Raw genomic sequence first — 19946 nt, 5'->3', positions numbered from 1 at the left:
TAAGTAAGGTATTCTTTATAGAGAAAAATAAATATATGCTCAATTGGATAGTGTAAAATTCCGTGGCTTATTTGTAGAAAAAGTGATTGTTTTATCCTATAGTCCATCTATTATCCAAATTTAAGTTTTCCTTTAAGTACAGTCTTATCTAACCCACAGAGAGATTTCTCCATTTTCTTTTTTACCTAAAAAGCATTCCTTAGTTTTTCTCCATTCATGCACCTAAGTAATGCACAAGACACTGCTTGTATTAGTCCCTAGCAAGACGCATTGTCTCTACAGATAGATGGTACCAGCTGATTCTGTCCTGGCCTACGGGCACTTGAGATTTGCAAAGTTTAAATACCTAACAGTTCCCAGCACCTGTAAAAGGTGTCACACATCCTCGGTCCTTCTTACAAGCGAAGTCCCATACAACTCTCAAGACAGTAAGGCAGGACCACCTGAAGCATATCAGACTGTTGAGCACCCCATGTATTGCCAGCAGCCTGAAATGGGCCTAAAATACTTGAACACATTAATTTATTAAAACTGAAACAGATGGCATGTTTGAACAGGGAAAGTCATTAGTCCTGTCTGGATCCCACTGAAAACGAGTTTCCTTTTATTTCAGCACAAAAAATATCAGAAGTCTGTCTTAGAGTAAAAATGTTGATAGCACAAAACAGTTAATCTCTAACAACATAGGCAAGCCTGGACAATATGCAGGTGCAAGACACAGGCCAATTCGGGAAGTGCTCGAGAAGACAAAGGGTATAAATAAGGGGGAAGGGGAAGGAACATTCACAGATTGCAGGCTCAGCTTCAACTATTATCGTTGCATTCAGTATCCTCATTATAAACAGGGCATCAAACAGCATAAACAAACACTACCATGAGGCCTCAAAATCCCCAGTAATCTTTAGGTTAGTTCTGTTATAGTCTAACACTTCCGCAGGATTGCATTTAGGTCTCCTGCGGTAGGTCTTATTTCCCAGAGGTTATAAAAGACTGTACTTTTTTCCTTAGTGTCCTTTATTAGTTAACAGAGCTAATTTTGTCTTTAAAAGGAATTAAGAGCCACAGTTAGATCACTGCGTGCTGAAGGATTTCAGCAAGCTCTAACAATCCATCTCAGCAGGCCCCGGAACAGGGCTTCGCACAACCCGCATTCAGCGTGCTGCAGGGCTTCTCTTCCTTACTTGAGCAAACACCTTACTAATTAGTCTCCAAACATCAGAACTTTTGAGCACAGATATCAACATAAGCCTGATAGACTTCTCTGAGAAGTACAACATTGCAGTGAAAGTTCCTCTTCTAGACACGGACAGAGAACAAAATACTATTGATACTCAGGAGGGTATTAACTATCAAGCAAGAATACTTAAAACAGTTCATCAGCATCTGCCTGAAACCTAGTACTAAAATTTGAGGCTGGTACTCGGTGCCTTGCTCGTGGCAATTTTCATTATTGCAGCTTAGAGGATCCCTCCCACCCCAGGTCACAGGGAATTCTCACGCAAGGCATGTTAACTCTAGGCCTCTTTATTCCAGCAAAAGTTCTTGAACACCTTCTCCTGCCCCTAATTGTATTTACCTCTTTCCATATAATGTTCTGCCACATCCCATTTCTTAGAACTGGAAAGAGAATTTACAGTTAGATCAGAATAAATAACCAACACACAGAGAAATTTCAAAAACTAGAGCAATGGCAGGGAACATTGACTGGAGTGAGAACTAGCACACAAATCAGAAAAATACTTCTCAGAAGTTTGGACCATATTTTGTCCAAAGCTGTAGACACGTGCATCAGGGACAAAAAATAAAAATAAAAAAAGGAGGATTCTCCTAACATTTGTATGCAATCACTTATGGCCTGATAGAAAATAGTTGGTGGCCTGATTTCTTCTATGCATTTCATCTGCAGAAGGTGGACATCATTACTCACTCCTTAAATAAAAGGGCACCACTGCTCATTGTTAATCAGTACTAGGAAGTATCTTCACCATATGAGTCTTTTTTTGTTTGCTTTGTTTCTCACCTACCCCCCTGTATTTCACTCCATTTCCACTCTGATCCACCTAGCCTCACTACCCTCTCATTTCACCATACAGGGCTTAGACTTTAGTGTCAAGCAGACCCAAAATCCTACCAAAAAGCAAAGATCAGCTTTGACAGAATCCTAAGTGTCAAAGCTGAAAGGGATGGGGGTGAGGGGCTTGAAGGGGGAGCAAGGAACTGAAACCGGCCTTGGCTTCTGTAGTGCCCAGGTCCTATGGTGTCTTAACACACTCACTGATCATCTATTTGGTAACACTGTCCACCCAGAAGTTCTTCAGGTACTCCTACATGTACTTTATACCAACCCAACCTAAGCAGTAGTGTCAAATATATTTATATATGCCCAGCCATTGTCAGGTAACCACGGCCAGCCCAGTTCTGAGCACATCATGTATGCCTAAATAAGACCAAACCCTTCACTGAAAGCAGCTGTGGACAGTTTTAATAAGAGCTTCAGAAATGCAGTGTGCAACAGATGAAGGTTGAAGAGCCTGGCCCCTCTATTTGAGGTGCAAACAATTTTCTCCTCAGTCCTATGCAATTCACAGACGTAGCTCATTTGAAGAGCACACAAAGTCCGCAGAAGGTACAATTCTCCCAGATACAGCCTGAGCTGTCCAACCCAGGCTATGCCATTTCAAAAAAAAAAAAAAATCCACTGACAAACTTTTACAGCCTCAGTGGGTTTTGAACAGTCAGGGCAGTGTTCTGGAGGGGGAGAAAATCACTTGGTTTTCATGAAGGGTCTGAGAACTGTCTATCTTTGGGCAACCCTTAAGTTGTATCAGCTTTTAAATTCTGAAAGCTTCATCCCCCGACTTCTCACCCCCAAGTGTGACACTGTCAGCATCAATCTAAAAACACTGTGTAAGGTTTGGTGCTAACACACCTAGTCCAAAAAGACATTCACTCACTACCACTATGACAGTTTAAGCAACAGCATTGTTTTTTAATAACATGACGTGTTCTGGTATTCAGTATTTGCACTTCAAATATTTAAAATTTAGTCTTACCTACTGTTTTCTTTTTATTCACTGCACTGTCTGCCTTATGCCTTTTCTGCAAGGAAAAACATTTCATTATGCCTCGTTACATTTCATTAGATTCTGAAACTATTAGAGCTAGAAACAGGACAGACTACAAGAGGATACACCAGGTCCTTTTTGCCTGTGTGATAGTTTTGAGAAAAGCCACATTGATCATCTAAATCCAAATAGTTTATAAAAGAAAATAGCGTGACTTGAGACAACAGTCAACATGTTGAAAATCAGACCCAAACCTGGATCAATAGCAGAAAACTTAAGTCTCCGAAACTGTTTTTTTGGAGAGGAAAAAAGCAAAAGTAGTAGTGAGCAACAGTGTATTTAGATGACAGTTGGGGTATACATGTTACGTGTTTAAACTATTTTCTACGTTATTCATCAGAATTTTGAAAAGCAAAAAGAGCCTATTATCAAGAGTATCTAAGGAACTTAACACAGATTTTATCCACAACAGTTTGCTTTATGATGAAGTGGATTATTTATTTTTACTATTTTTATTTATTTTTAATCTCAAGACTTTAAAACCAACTAAACAGGTCACATATCTGTCAGAACTCTACAGCACCAATAAATTAACACTGGCTTTCTAGCCAGGCCTTTCTAACGAAAGCACTAGTAAGCAAGTTTGAAGAAGTATCCAGTTTTCACTAAGTTGCTTCCACACAGCTTCCTTGATTGCCATTTAGCTGTAACAGAAAACACTTAATTTATCTCAGCGTGCTACACAAATTCTAGCAGAGTCAGCATCTTTGAAAATTAAATAGTACTTTGCCATCGTTCAGCATTTGAATCGACTTAGAGATGCACAGCTTTATGGCATTTTATGTCTTTTTGAAGCACCACTTTTGTTGTTAGCACAGATTCCCCATATCATAATCCATACTCACATAGTCTTCTATGATCTCTTTGATGCCAGCAATAGTTAAAATAAATAGCAATGGCACCAAGGTGGTATATCTTCCTGTTGGAGAGACATCTGGAATTTGCTGTGAACAGAGGGAAAAGAGAAATCCATTCTATGTTAAAAATAAGTTTACAGTAAATTTATCATTTTATGCAATTAGCAGAGCGATGGTAGAGCTTACATTCTTCTTTCTGTGTGATTGACATCCAAATTCAGAAGACAAACTAGCCTAAGCTCTCAGCAGATCTGAAGAAACTACTACTATTAAATTAGATGACAAAGTTGTTGTGCAGGCCTTTTACTTTGTTTCTCTTGACTTAACAAGGAAAGCATTCAACTGATGCTTATCACTGATTAAAAGTGAATACCTGGACTCTAAACAACCAGCAGTTTCACAAGAATCCACACGTGTTATTTCCAGTACGGTCAATAACTCGATATTTTGTGATGCTACTTGTTTTCACTTACTATTAATATAGCTATCTTGATTTTCAGAATTATGTTGAAATAATATCTATAGTACCCTCTAATGTCAACTATTAAGTACATACCTCCTTAATATTACTATTTAATATACGTTTAGAACATACAAGCATGAGGATTCAAATTATTTAATAACTGTAATGCAGCAGAAGTTCAGTAAAACAATAAAACTATACCTGCAGTAAGGCAATGAAGAGGAAGAATGCATTTGCAGCTTTTCTTATCTGCTCATACAGGAATCGAGGTAGAAAAGTCACCACGCTGTACTTGGCTGTGCTGCAGGTTAAAAGATTTAGATTTTAGGACTTTATCTGAACATCATACAGGGATTATGACAAAATTTCAAGTAGGCTTCTAAAAACGTTGTTTAAAAAATGGTTTAATGCTCATACAGTAAAGACAAGTATAGAAAATGAAGGAATGAAGTTGTCTGTGTTTTAAGAAAGAACAGTACAGAACAAGAGGTATCACACAAAGCCAGAAGGCTGACAGTCCCCCTTTAATCAGTAGAAGCTTTATTACTGGAAGAACCATCGTATAACTTGCTATCTATCCAAACTCCTGTACCATGAAGAGGCAGCCTCTTAGTTCAGATTAAAGCACCTGAGTGCTTACCCCCATCATAACCTGGATTGTAATATTGGGGTAGACAGAGTTAAACAACATTACAATGAGAAATTCTGCAGTGCTATTTTTGAACTGCCTCTTTTCCTAGCTCAGAACCATCCTAAGTTCAGATAAGAACAATATTCTATAATAATAATACACACTTTTTCAGAATAAGCTTTTTTCCACAGGTAGTGGTTTGTAACCGTTTTTTTTAAAAAAAAAAAGGTAAAAGAAAAGTACACTGCACTAACTGGTCTCTAAGCTATGCAGTTACTCACCCTCCTCACATCCAACCCAGCTATGGCTGTTACAGAAAGCATGACTACAATTTCAGGAAGAGTGCCCAAGATGGCAAAAAAAGTTTAACCACTGAATTTTTAAATGAGTTATATAAGCCACATCCAAGTTGTCAAATTCCCAAAAACTTATTAGAAGAGATCAAGAATATTTTATGTAAACCCTTGCAGCACGCACTTCTGTGATCTACCTGCTTTCTTGACATAGGTTCTGCAGCATGAATTTTCGTGCACTGTCTGAGCAAGTATGAGAGAGAGTCCATCCAGCAGCATCCACAGCATTCCATTATATGAAGAGAAAAATACATGCTTTTTACAGTTAAAAAAGCAACTCTGACTTATTTGCTATGGAATTGCCACAGCACCTTCCCTTCCTTATCTACCGGGTATTAGCAAGAGCTGGAACTTGAAAAACCAAGTGCCTGCAGCTATAGTATAGCTGTCTTCCCCCAGACACTGAACGCAATCCCTGCAAGAGCCAGACAACCAGTGACAGGCGTTTTGTTGTTTTTTTTTGGGGGGGGGTCAGTTTTTAAAATAAAGGTGGTTTATATTTCCAGGGAACAGAGAACTGAAAGATAATCCTCCTTTCATGAAAGGAGAAATTGTTTCCCGAAGCACCACTAACACAGCTCCTCAAACACAAAAAGATGCTGCTTTATTGAAGCTTCCCAAGTCAAGAGCACCTTCCCAGTAAGCGCGATCCTCTTTGTGTTTTGCCAATTCTCTCGCACCTTTAAGTGAGAGTAATTGAAATCCATGGCACTACCACTCAGACATCATGAAACAAAACCAAACACTTTGTCTACATGATCTCCCTTTCACAAATAATTGCTATGCACAGAACTTACTATAACCTCGATCAACAGGCAGTTAAGTACAGCAGCAATCTCTTCCATTTATCTTTGTATGTACAAGGTTAGGGAAGGGCATTCTCCAAGAATGATCCATTTGCTTGAACCATTTTCTCCCTCTTGGCTTTCCCCAGCCCCAAGTCATTTAATGAGACTCCGCTGCACCTTCCGGAATAAAACAGTGACAGGAGACAAGACGGCATCATCTGTTCAAGAAGCTCTGCTTTGGACACGGGAGTACAATTAGTGGGGGGAGCGGGAATTAAAGTGATGACATGCAAACAATCAAGATCCAATCTTACTAGGCTGTAGTTCAATTTTGTGGTTTCCTCTTTAAGTGACTACAGACCCTGGCTAGGCCTGATGCAAACCAGTTTTTATTTTGACTGGTTCCCTTAAAAAAATAATGAAAAAAGGCAATGTACATAAGAGCATTTCTAGCACTACAGGCTACAGACATCCTGTTGGCACTACTGCTCTGCAGTCCTGTATTAAATGCTCCAAGTGGAGCATTACAGCAATCTCAGGGGACGGGTTTCAACACAGATTACACCACCAAAATGAACTGAATCAAAGCCTGCATCTGCATTTAAACATACGAAGCAGGAGGACTAATAGCATTACAAAGACACAGACATTTCCAGCAGTAAGATTGTTTCTTTCATTTCAAGTTACGTTCACTCGGTCCCAAGTGTAACAGCCCTCCTATAACGCAGAATATAATTAAACACATTTCAGTAGTACCTCGTGTCTTTAAAAAATGGTTTAATTAAGTTAATAGTTAGACCTACCCCACAAGTGAATTCCCCAAGCCATACTAATTAGAAGTCAGGAACTGGCAGATTTCAAAAGGACACCTCAAATTCCACGGAACAGCTCTATATAATGCTTTACAGGTCACCGAGCTAGCAAACCTGCATGATATGCCAGCACGTTTTTATAACAAAATGGCATGCCCATAGCATTTGCTATGATTATATTAAAGCAAGAGTTTGTCTGATGGCAATCAAGCTGTAACATTTATTAACGACATCCTACCACTTCCAACTTACACAGCTAACAGCTCCAAAGCACATTCCTATTCTCACAGTTGTGCTAATGAAAACATAATAGGGCTTTTTTGAAATAACTGAATCCACAGCAAGTTCTTCCATTCATGTGCTTTGTTACTTAAGTAACATGGCAAACCCCTGCAAAAACTAGGTATGGCTCTAACTAGCAGTGCACATTCAGCAGTTAGCACACAGATCAGGAACAGGAATCGTGTGTATTTATACAAAGTAGGTGCATGTTATTATTCAGAAAAAGTTTCTCATGAACGGCTAACTAACGTACTTGCTTGGCTGACAGCATTATTGGGTGAACTGGGCTCTGAAGAGGAGCTCTCCAAAAGACAAATGCCATGCTTGCAAATAAAAAATGCTTTTTGCTCCCTCCCAGAGGGATGTGTGCTGTCCTGGTTTTAGCTAGGACTGAGCTCGTTTTCCTCATAGTAGCTGGTGTGGTGCTGTGCTTGTGAGAGTAATGCTGGTAACACAGGGCTGGTTTAGCAGTTGCAGAGCAGCGCTCACACAGACCAAGGACTGTTCAGCTCCTGGTGCTGCCCTGCCAGCGAGGTACCTGGGGGTGCACAGGGAGCTGGGAGGGGACACAGCCAGGAGCTGGCCCAGACTGGCCAAAGGGACATCTCATGCCGTGTGGTGTCACTCTAAATGATAAAAATAGGGTGGCTGGCCAGAGTGAGGGGCAGGACCGCTGCTTGGGAATGGGCTGGGCATCAGTCAGCAGGTGGTGAGCAATTAACTGTGCCTCACTTCGCTTTGCACATACTATTATTAGTAGTATTATAATAATTATTATTTATCCTCTTTTTCTGTCTTATTAAGATGTCTTCATCTCACCCCACAAGCTTTTACTTTCCCCTCCTTCCTCCTCAATTTTCTGCCCCATCCCACTGGGGGGGAGCATGGGCAAAGGGCCGGGTTAACCCACAGCACCTGCAGGTGACTGCAGCACAACCAAAGCTCGGGCAGAGACATGAAAATCAGTGTGTGAACAGGTAAAGAATTCAGGCAGCTCACTAACAGCATGTTTTTGGTTGCTGAAGCTAAGTACCTGCAAAGGCTGGCCCTCTGACCAGCCCGTCAATGCCACCTTACCTTGCAAGCTGCTCTGGGAGCTGGGTGAGGGCACAGCGGGCCTGCAGCTAACCCCACAGGCTGTGGCAGGGGGAGGAGCGGAGCACAGGCAGGAAACCAAACAACAAAGCAGCATTTCCTAAAGCAGCAGCTGTTAGCTCTGCACACCTTGCTTACCTGCGGGCTGCACGTTTAAACAGGTGTACAAACATCAGAAGAGATCTATCTCCTTGATAGCTGCAATTTAATTCATGGCAGTTATGTTTCGGGTTACATCACTGTGCAAACTGGGACAAACACCACCAAGCCCTGTTAGAGGACTTTGGATATGCATCAGCTGAAAGTCTGGCCCCACTTCCTAGCAAAAAAATGCAGATTTCTCTAAAAGGCGGGCATTGTGCAATTAAAAAAAAAGTGTAGTTCTTAACTATCATACCTTTAGTCATTATCATGCTGCAAAAAAATACCCGTGACTAGGTATTTCAGTAATATCCACATGAAAAGCAGCAAGCAGTGAGCTGAGAAACTTGGTGGTAGTTTCCTGGTGTGTTTACCTGATTACCAACGCTGCCAGGCAGTACACTGGCTAGGTGGCTGCAAATCTAGATGTCCTGAACAAGCAGCTGCACGTGTGACAGTGAATCAGTAAGATCATCTAATTCCTTGTAGGTATGGAAGACTATTTTCATCATGAAACTGACTGAAGAGAAAAAAAAAAAATGTTTACAAATTCCTGAAATGAGAGATCAAAGGCTTATAGGGAACAACACCACTTGCAAGGCCATGCAATGAGTTTTGGCTGACTGGAAGCTAGGCGCTGAACAACCAGCGTTGGTTTGTTACAGCCGGGAAGTTTCTCTATGAACTAACACAGCCCCCAGTCTCATGGAAGAGCCTCACTCTGCCAGGTGCATCCTTGAGACTGAAGATCCCACCGGGAGGAGTTTCACTGCGCTGTATCATGGTCTGTACACTTCCATCAGCTAAGAGAGGGGTGATGTGGTGCTCAAATACTCCAGACGGTTTGAGACAGCCTTGCTCAGGTCAGAATAGGGGAATAACAGCAGCCCTCAAGTGCAAGGCTTGAATCCTACAGCTGTCATTGCTCAAAGCTGAAGCAGCTCACCAGAGGAAGAAGCAAAAAGAACCAAAAGCCACCACAGCTGAGTATCTGTCACTCAGACCTGGGGTGACCACTGTCCATACTCCAAGTGGCTGTTTTGTTTCCACCCTTTTCTGCTCTCCCCTACTGTTTCCCTATGGTTACACTGACATCTTGCACACAGGAGATGTTCACATACTGCCCCAAGACAAAGTGGGTGACAAGGTAGGTCAGGCCTTTGTTTAAGGGACATTCTTCCACCCAGCCCTCAGATTTTCCAACAAAGCCACCACAGTGTTGTACAAGAGGAATAAATCTGTGCTCCTGAATTACCTACACTGATCAAAGTGATTAGGAATATTCAGATGTATTCAAATGAATCCAATTGAACAATCTCCCCTGCAAGTCAACTCTCCCCCCTGCTTTCTGTGGGCTGGAACCATTTGGGTCTGTGTCTATGAAGCGCTGAAGTTCTGCTGAAGAGCAGTCCACTTCCAGTTAAATGCAAGCCCTCACACACAACAGGATAAAAAAGCAGCAGACAGCTGCCAGCTGGGCAACCAACCACTGCGTTTAACCATGCTGCACACAGGGGGCAATCCACATCGGTGCAGACATCTCTAAGATATGCTTACGAAGTTATAGTAAAGATTTTGAAGTATTGCATTGTAGACCAAAGCCTAGTAAAGGCAAGGAGGTAAGTACAATACAAATTGATGGCCTTTGCTTCTTCTGGCAAGCAGTGCTGCTTGCCGTAAGGCACGAGGGCCACTTGAGGAGGGACGGCCAGTTCCACAAACCCAGCTTGGCTCAGCTATCTGGGCCTGCTCAGAAGCTGCATCGGCAACAAGCTCACCTTCAGTCACTTCATTTCAGGTGTTAACTTTGTACAGACCACTGGTAAGACAAAAAAAATTCAGCGCATGAAAATACATCATGAACTGCTGTCCACTGGAGCAGAACAATCCTGTTTCTCTCCAGTTCAGTAAGAGCAACCCCAGTCAGGGAATGCTTTTTCAGAGTTCCTCACCTGCAGCTCCTTGTGCCAAATTACCCCCGTATCAGCAGGACTTTTGCTGTATATAGGCAGTGGAAGACTGCAAAAATTAATGTAAGGTTGCCGAAGTGTTCTGCCACTAGAAAGGCCTCCTGCAGCAGACTAGGCATTTAACACGACTGCTTACGCTCAGTTTAACTGGAAAACAAGGCCACATTTATCAGAAGTGGTGGCATTTTGACTTCCCAATCCTGTGTGCTGGAGGATTCTCCTAAAGCCCACACACAGAATGGGCCTTTCCATTTGTTCTCTGTTCATGTGATCCCTACAGAGGAGAAAGAAGGCTCCCGGCGCTTTTTCAGTAACAAACACATCGAACAAAGAACGTTTAGAAACCAGCACTGAAAGCTCTGTAGGCATGACATCGTTTCAGCCAGCTCCCATATTGTCAGATCACCACTACAGAAACATGCCCTTGCTTCTCAGCAGCCCTGCTGGCACGCACAACTCGATAAAACAGAGCTGCCAAACAGTTAACCTAGAAATACTACTGCCTAATCCATTCAGCTCAAAAATACATTCAGTTCCTGTTCAAACCCAAAGCAGGCTTCACAGTAAACACGTTGCACTGATATGAAGATGGCTGATATCAAGTCACAAGCTAGCTAGCTACAAATGATAGCCTATCTTCAAGTCGTAGTACTGACTTCAGTTTTAAAGCCATTTTTTTAATTCAAAGTGGCAGCAAAACTTCAACAGTTGCTGTTCCATTGACAGGCAGAGGGTGGTAAGAGAAAGGAATCCTTACTGCTCTGCCAGAACCGAACAAGGATCTTTACCACCCCAAACAGCATGGAAAGCAGTCGTTAATTCTTGAGCTCTATTCAGAATAACATTAGAGAACTTCTTACTCTCTTCTACTGACACAAGCCCAAGAGCAGCTGATAATGAGATGTGCTAAGGTTTTGTTTGTTTGTTTTTTAATGTCTGCTTTGCAGACCCACACCCACTGACACCAGCTTGCAGTGACGTCTGCCGAACTAAGCAGCAAACTATACTTAAGACTGAACAGCAAGAGTGGGACACTTCAGAAAACATCATTTATTGTACACGCCACCCCTGTGAGTCCTAGGGGATGCATCTGCATCAATTCAATCCTCAAACTACACAAAACATCACCAAAAAATTAGTTTCTTCCTGTTTTCGTTTCTCTGGACATAGGCCACTAGCAGTGGAGGAAAAAGTAGAAATGCAGCGTCATAACTAAATATATACTGCTGAACAGGAGCCAGTATTTATCCAACAAATGGGGAAAAGCAGCTTTGTCTGCACAAAGTCAGACTGCTTTTAAACTCTGGCTCCGGTGTCTGAAAGATGCTTAAATAGTGAATTTACCCAAAGGGAGAAAGAGACCCAGTTTAATTCTCCTGCTGGGTTGCTACTGCTGCTATGTGAAATGTCTCCCAACATTGGGGAAAAATAAAAGTCAGGATGCCCGAAAGCTCAGCGTACAGCAGGTACAGGGGCACCACAGCTATCTCACACCTGTTCTATTTAAGCATTTCGTCCAGGCAAGAGCCAATAGGTTTAAGTGTCCCGGGGCTCAGGACCTAAAAGCAGCCCGCTAAGAAGAAAGATGCAGCATCTTTGAACACACCGTCACAATTTAGCACGCAGCACTGACACCAGGCACACAACGCTGGTTACTTTTGGTGGGTTTTACTGGCTAAAGCACTCCTATAGCTGTACCCAAGCCTTTCCAAGATGCTTTTCTGCAGTCAAGCAAGCGCTCTGTTCACATGACAACAGAAAAGATTTCCAAATGCCATACAAACACCACCACAAACGACTACGGTGTCTGAACCCCAAGCAGAACCAAACACAAGCATTTGAAGAACATTTATCTAAACAACTTTTTAGTGCAAAAGGAAAGCCTTTCTATGGCATAAATGCAAATAAATGCACCTGCACAAAGGAGGATTGACCGTCCACACTTTCAAACCAGATCACAGGGAACACTACCTGGGATACCTGCATCAGCTGGGTCAGTACTAATTGGCTTTTGAGACCAGCAGCACCACCAAGAACCTGCCAACATATTAAAAAAGCACAAACTGCCCTGAAGCAAACATAGCTTATAAATAGGCACTATAGAGGCCAAGGAAGTAATGCACTTTGTTTCATTTAACATAACATACAACTAAAATTAAAGAGGAATCCAGGCTTGGGCCACAGCTTTGCCACCAGGAAGCACCTTGCAAGCGAGCAAACTGACGGGACAGCCTGAGACTGCAGCCAAGCTGCCTGTTAACATGGGTCTTGTGCTACTGGAAGCCTTGTTACAGCTGTCAGTGCTAAATTCCTTGTGGTGATGCTGCTGCCTTACGAAGTCACAAGTTCCTTTTCACAGTTTTGCTCAAGTTGTAAGATGCTGCTCAGCTTGGAAGTGGAAACCAAAGGCTTCTTGCTCAGTCTTCTAGCACAACTTAACTTTTGCCTATGTGGTAGCACAACTCTCTGAACAAGGTATTTTCTGGATATCAATGCATCTTCTGGGACCTTATTTGCAATAACTGAGTGACTTAGACCACTTCACCAGTGATACTTCCTGCATGCACTGGAAGAATGTTTCAGTAAAGTCTCATTTATTCCACATAAGCTAATGAACTCAGAATTGATTCCTGTATTAATAAATAATATCAAATTGTATTTACATGAAAACCAGCTTTGCAAAACATTTTCACTTTATTAATCAAAACAAATCCATCTTCCACATACAACCAAGGAGGTATTAGGAAAGATACTTATGCCATTGTTTTACTCATCTCACAAGTACTGACACAGCAATCTAACTGCTGTCATCGTGCCCCATCTTCATCCTCTGTTTTTACAGAGCCCAACACAAGTTTGTTTTCAAACTACAAAGCAGAGGCTGGTGAGTCATCTCCCCCACTGCTCAGATAATCACTTTATAAATCATACTTAGTAAGAAGGAGCTATGATTTAAATTGTTCCAGACCATCAAACTTAGGTAGCAAAAACCGTTTCCTATCAGAACCACTTTTGCAAAGTTCTTTTCACACTGTACTGACCTTTTACATAACCTGGGCAGAAACCACCACCACCAGTCACTGCTGAATCACGCCAACACCACAAGAGTGACAGGTAGGAACATTCATGATTCACTATTATTTTGTGCTTCACACCTGAATTACAGGGAAAACGAAGTATTTTTCCCCCAGCCAGTTGAAAAGAATGGAGAAAAAAGCAGGCTGTGCTCTCTGCTGTTCAGAGAATGGCTAGAAGTTTTCAGAACATGGATTTGTTTCATTTTGTACTGAACATTAAAATTACACACAGAAATACAGATGCATGCTTAAACCATGTATATCGAACAAGTCAAAACAGCCACTAGTTAGCTTTTATGAAGCTACAAACAACACTGGAGCTACAGGCATGTGGGACAGTAATTAATTACATTTTTCCCATTTTTGCAAGTTTCAGAGCTTCTAAAATCCTTCAGCTAAAAATGGAACATCGCTTACCTTTATTTGAAGCTCCAAAGTTAGATACGAATAAACTTTCAAAGTGAACACACAAAGTGGTGAGAACAGCTGAGATGCTCCTGCAAACAGAATTACTGCTGCTACAGTGTAATGCAGAATGGTAATACAGAAAAAGGACCAAACTAAGTCTAGCCTACAATACATCATAGAAAGTGTTATTACACTGAGTTTCGATTTTTTTGTGATAAATTTTGAAATGCACAATAAAACATTCAACCGCTGCTCCTCAGATTTTCACAAGCTCATTTTTTTACACCATGAAGCCTGAGGAGAAAAAAAGGATAGAGAAAATGTCATCTTTCTACATCCTTCCACTTGCACTTCGAGATTTTCAGCAATGTTAGTGCCTCATCCTGTTTTGCCATCCATGTCGTTTCTGCATTAGTACTGTACACTGTTTATAAGCTGTACTAGGGAATTACCAGTTTTGCAAAACTCGTCCAAAATAGAAGACACGGATGTGTATCACCTTTTCCTTTTTCTCCCACAACAAACATGAGAGTTCACTTTTAACACTGCCTGTCTCTTGGAAGGGAGAACGAATAAGGATGCCCAAGGTGATTAGAAAATTTTAAACCGAAAGAGAAACCACATCACTAACCCACCCCCTGCACCTCCATTCCTTGCCCCATTTTGCTCAGCTTTGAGCAAGCCACTCCATACGGTGCGTTACAGTTTCAGAAACTTCCCATGAACATCCTGAAAAGCACACTGGAATTCAAAGAATTCTTGACAGTTACCAAAAACCGACAGAAGTCACAGGAAGTTTCATTATCTCCTTCTGTTTATTATTCTAAGCCTGTATGTACAGGTGCTTATCTGCTCGCGCAGCGCCTCGCGCCGTGGCACACTGTCACTTCATATAGAAACAACACATCTTCAAATCCAACAGCACTGAGTCCAAGAAGAGCCCAAGAGTCCAAGGGCAATGAAGGACTCTTCCTGAAGAGAAGCTCAAACGTACACATGCGAGTAAACAAGCCACCCGTACTCCACACAAGGCACCCTTGTCCAGGTCCAAGTGCACATCACCCTTTCTGTTGTTTCCACTGACCTGAGGGAAGAAAGCGAACTCCAGATAACGCAGAAAGCACAGCCAAATCCTGTCACCCTTGTAAGCCGTAGGGAATGATCAAAACTTTCTCATTAAGCAGGAGCAAACGATTATAAAGTGAACTTAATTTTTAAGTGACACTGAGGAGCTAGGATTGCTGATTAGGCAATGCAAACATCTCTGTTTTCCTCACCATAGTACCTGCATTTTGCCCTATTCCTAGTATGCCAACACTCCTCATGACTCAGGCTGCCCTGAGTAAGACACAGAAAAGCTACTGAAAAACTTTTGTAGCTACCAGAGGAAGGCTTCCAGACAGTGAGCGGAACATGACAGCTTGCTCAGGTGTTGGTCATAGGACTATCAAGAACAAATTTCTAGTAATGTGTTTCCATGTGATTTGGCCAAAACTGAATCCCTTCAGGAAAACAAACATGTTTTGCTAACCTTCATTCTCTGGTTCCTTCTGTAAAGCAGGAAAGATGCAAGTAATCAGCCATATTAAAAAAAAAAAAAACACATGCACTAATTCAGGTCATATTTAACAAAGAAAAAGAAAGTTAAAAAACATCTAATGTTGCTGCCCACGTAGAAAAAACAAAACCTGAAGGAAATCTTCGCCTTAAACTCCTCCTAAACCATTGCTTTTCACAGACAAGCACGCAATAAGTCCAAGATGCGTGGAAAACCACATAGAAGTTGTTGCACTACGCAAAACACCAGCATTCTTTCAGAAGATATTCTTAGAATCGCCCTCGATAATATACACACACAGTAAAACAGCTAATGGAAATCACCATTTCAACAGGATATAACGTCCTTTCTTCTTTTCACAAAGGCACTCATTGTGTAAACCCTTCCTTGAACAATGACCCAAACATCTGTATTAACAGAAGCCTGCTAAATAACACTCCAACCCAGTCATGACAGGGGCCATCTGTTCACCTAGCTAACTGATCACTACCACGTTTGCACATCTTTTGCATCCTTGTACATTTTTCAGTGTTCATTATTTACCTTTCCAAACTCCAGTCGCACACCCTAAACACACACCCCTACAGTGACAGGGCTCCAGCTATCAAAGAAAATTCTCATTAGTCTAATGAAGACCACAACTTGTTTCTTGTGAAGAAACACAACTGGACCACAGCCTTGCATGCACAGGGCTGTGAGCTGGCAAACTACTCGCATCCCACTACGACTTGCTTTTTCCTTGCTTCCTATCCTGTGCTTTGTCAGACTTTGACTAAGTTATTGTTACGGCTGAGCACTGCTCCTTTCCAGAGAACACTCCATGGGGTTTATATAGATATTTTCATCCCGATCTCAGGCTAGATTGCTATGGGTTAACTCCTTTATCCAAGAACACTGAATTAGATGCTGTTGTTCCTAAAGTCTGGGGAGCAGCGAGCGAAGACTGTGCCATGCACCTGAGCTGAGCAGCTCTGCGGGCTCCGGCTCCCTGTGCTGATGGCTCCGAGCGCCTCCTCCTGCAGCCGAATCCGGCCCTCCTGCCTCGGCCAGAGGGACCCGGGGGCCGAGAGCCGGGGGCAGCACGGGGAGCAGCACGGGGAAGAGCTTCTTACCTGACCCAGTTGTCGCGGAACTTGCTCTGCTGGGGCTGGTTCACGTAAATGGTGCGGGCTGGCGCCTCGTCCAGATCCGCCGAGGACGTGGCTCCGGACATCTCATCATCCGCCTTCTTGTAGCCCGCGGGGGAACACACGGGTCCTGTGGGGAGAGCGGGGCCGGTCAGCGAGGGGCCGCAGCACGGAGCCCCCATCCCATTCCCCCCATCCCTCCCATGCCACCCCCTCAGCCTCGCACCCCGCCCGGAGCCCGGCGGCAGCTCCCGGGGCCGCGGCGCCTCAGGGCCGGGCCACAGTCGGCGGCGGCAGCGCCCTCCCCGCCGCTTACCTCGGCGGCGGCTGATAAATAATGTAGGGCCGGGGAGGGGGCGGCGGAGCCCGCAGCGAGCCAGCTGGCAGCAGGGACAGCGCCGGGGCCCTCGGCCCGGCCCCCGGGAGGGACCCGGCCCCGCGCCGCCCCTCAGCCGCCGGCGGAGGGGGAGCCGTGAGGTGAGCGCCTGAGGGCGGTTTCGTGTCCCCGGTGCTGCCCACTCTGGGCACAGCCGGCCGGGCACGGCCCCCTCACAGCTCCGCAGGCCCGCAGCGAGGAGAGAAGTTGGCTCCGGGCTCGCTCGTCCTCCTGCCAGCACCCAGGAGAGGCTGGGCTCCCCACATCAGGCTCCTGGTTTGGCCGAAGAGCCCAGAAGCTGCACGACTACGGCTTCCGAGCTGACATCTTGGGCTGCAAAGTGCAATTTATCTCACGTTTGCCTCTGTGAAGCAGTGTTTAGCTTTGCATTAAGAGAGCTAGGTCTCTTTCTGTCAAAATTTGGGCTATTTGCTCTGTCAAGCCTCAAAGTATTACTGGAGGCACTGATGTATTTCAGCTTTCCCTTCCCATCTTTCCCCATCTCAGAAGCCCTGGAGATGCTTTGTGTTACTTAAACCGATTGCTGTGTAGTGTATGTACAGCTCCAGAAACAGGCTGGGGTTTACAAGGTAGCACAGGGCTCTAGACACAGGAACAAGACAACTTTTTTTCACAAGAACCCAGTAAGAGGTATTTTAGGATTATTTGAAAAATCCATCGTAAGATACAATAGTTCTCTCTCAACGAACATTAAAGCCAAATCCAGCAGCTATTTCCAATTTCTGTACAAAGCTACAGTTATCCTGCAGACTGCAATCACAGCCAACTGTGGCTAAAAAAGACTCAATGCGTAGGGGAGAGCCCCCTGAAATTATGTCCATCTCAACTACAGCTTCAAGAAAAAGCAGCAGTCCTACTACAGCCTTAATATATTCAGCACTTACATTCTTGTACCACTGAGCACTTGCCTTGGCTATTTAATTAATAAAAAGACCACAGCCTAAGCTGAAGTCCTACTCTTCCCTCCTAGCCTTTCCAAATGATCGATCCTTGATCACCGGTGCAAACAGGTTCTGTATCCCCTAAACATTAACCACTGGAGGGCAACATTACCCACTTGTTTTACAAAATAGGTCAGTATCAAAAAAACTTCACCAAACTAGCAGCTGGCCAATAAAGCTAGTGTAATTAAAGCTAATATGCTAACATATAAACAAACTAACAGCACTGGCTGTTGCCTAATGCAAGTGTTGTGTATCATGAGTTTGTACTCTGCACATATTAAAATCAGCTCGTGTGCTGAATTGTTACTTTACAAAAAAAAAACAAATTTCAGAAATAAAATATGCAATACCATACATTAAGCAAGGTGATGCCATTATAATAATACATTGGGTTACTCAGACTGAAGAAACTCACCACAACACAAACAATTGCTCAACCTTGCTGAGTATTTTACCTTTCAGGAACACAGCGCTAAGAGCACTACTGGATACTTGCTGTTCTTTCCCATTGATTTCATGTTGTGTAACTGCAGTGGAGATCAAACGACAGTACCCTTAAGAGCATAAGTGCAAGGAAGCAGCTTTCATCTATTTTCCTAGTCAAGCTCCAGAACCCAAGTGCAATTATAGAACAAGCATACTATACAAATTATTGGCTTTTCCCCAGAGACAGGTTGATTTATTTTCTCCATATGACTCCCTCTGATGCTTGCAATCTTCCTGCTTACTAGTTCCCTTCACTGTCAAATATCAGGAAGCTGTGCCACAGCTCTAAGGATGAACTGATCCGGTCAAGTATATAGGTTTACTTCATGTACAACATTCTTGACTATTCTGTCTCCAAGACAGGTAAATGTTATCATCTTCATGCCTCCTTATTCTTTATGTGTACCAAAAAAACTTCAGAGCCAGCTTGTGAGTGTGCAGAAACAGCTGTACTAAGAGGGTTTTTATTTTTTTTGAAAGTGTCTCAAATCAGCTGCTTCGACTCTTAGTGGAATAAGCCTCATTTTGGAAGATTATCCACTAATCCTGCCCATGAGAAATGCCTTCCACCTCCCTCCCCTATTACTAAGCAGATCATGGCCAGAAGCCTGCAGCAACCTATGCTACTAGAAGCATAGATGCCCTCATTCCCCATATTCCAAAAGATTAAGGAGCCCTAAGCTTCTGAAACTGCCCTGGTGGGCAGCAGACCCAGCAGCTCTACAACACCAGAATGCCCAGATGCCACCTTCAGAAGGCATCTCCCTCCAGGGAACCAGACCACGTGCAGACCATCACTTCAACCGTGTGAAGGCAACTTCCACGCGTGCTCCTTGGGTGAGAAAGGCTGCAGATAAAGACCCCACAGATCCTACCATCTCCAGTAGAGGAACTTAAGACTGAAGTTTGAGCAGCTCTTATTCAACAGTGTTTACTTCCCTGTATCCAAAGGAATCAGACTCACTGATTTTGCTTTAGGGCAGACCATCATAGCACTCAGGGAAGGTTACTCTCCTGCATCTTCTCTTATTTCCCCAAGATCTTGCAACACTTCTAACAATTTCTTTTTTGGGGGGAAACTAGTATGACCTAGTGTGATTTCAGCGTGTTAATATCGTGGCTCTCCTTGCTGCTTGAACATAATCATTTGGTTCAGCTCAGCTAGTATCTCCTTAGCTCTGCTGTTTCTCCTGAGTCTTCTTCCCAGTTCCCTCCACCCCTGTCCCAAAATCACAGAAATCCATTCCTAGTGTCAACCACCTTCTCAGCTTAGAAGTCTGTACTTCAGGGAGAAGGTAAGCAGAGTTTTTGTACCTGGCCAAAAGTTGTCGCTGAGCAGAATGAAAACACATCACTAAGTGATTATTCCCACTCCTCTTCAGGAAAGAAGCCCCACAGCCTCAATCTCCTTGAATGGAGCAGAAATCCCTTA

At 43.2% G+C, this 19946-nt stretch overlaps 1 protein-coding gene across 5 annotated transcripts in view; it reads right to left on the bottom strand.

The window, feature by feature from the left end:
• The window catches only part of ATP8A2 (ATPase phospholipid transporting 8A2), a 324912-nt gene that overhangs the window by 271388 nt on the left and 33578 nt on the right, over positions 1-19946 (bottom strand). For 3 of the 5 annotated variants that reach the window (XM_035326034.1, XM_035326038.1, XM_035326047.1), the window contains 5 exons: positions 16673-16817; positions 4647-4746; positions 3971-4069; positions 3054-3099; positions 1577-1617 (listed from right to left, as the gene is read on the bottom strand). In XM_035326034.1, the coding sequence (XP_035181925.1) occupies positions 1577-1617; positions 3054-3099; positions 3971-4069; positions 4647-4746; positions 16673-16817 (431 nt within the window). The other 2 variants (XM_035326061.1, XM_035326056.1) reach the window with 2 other exon arrangements.

This window comes from Oxyura jamaicensis, chromosome 1 (genome assembly GCF_011077185.1).
Source record: "Oxyura jamaicensis isolate SHBP4307 breed ruddy duck chromosome 1, BPBGC_Ojam_1.0, whole genome shotgun sequence".
NCBI lineage: Eukaryota > Metazoa > Chordata > Aves > Anseriformes > Anatidae > Oxyura > Oxyura jamaicensis.
The sequence above is the reverse complement of the archived record's forward strand: the minus strand, read 5'-3'. Positions and strand labels throughout refer to the sequence as shown.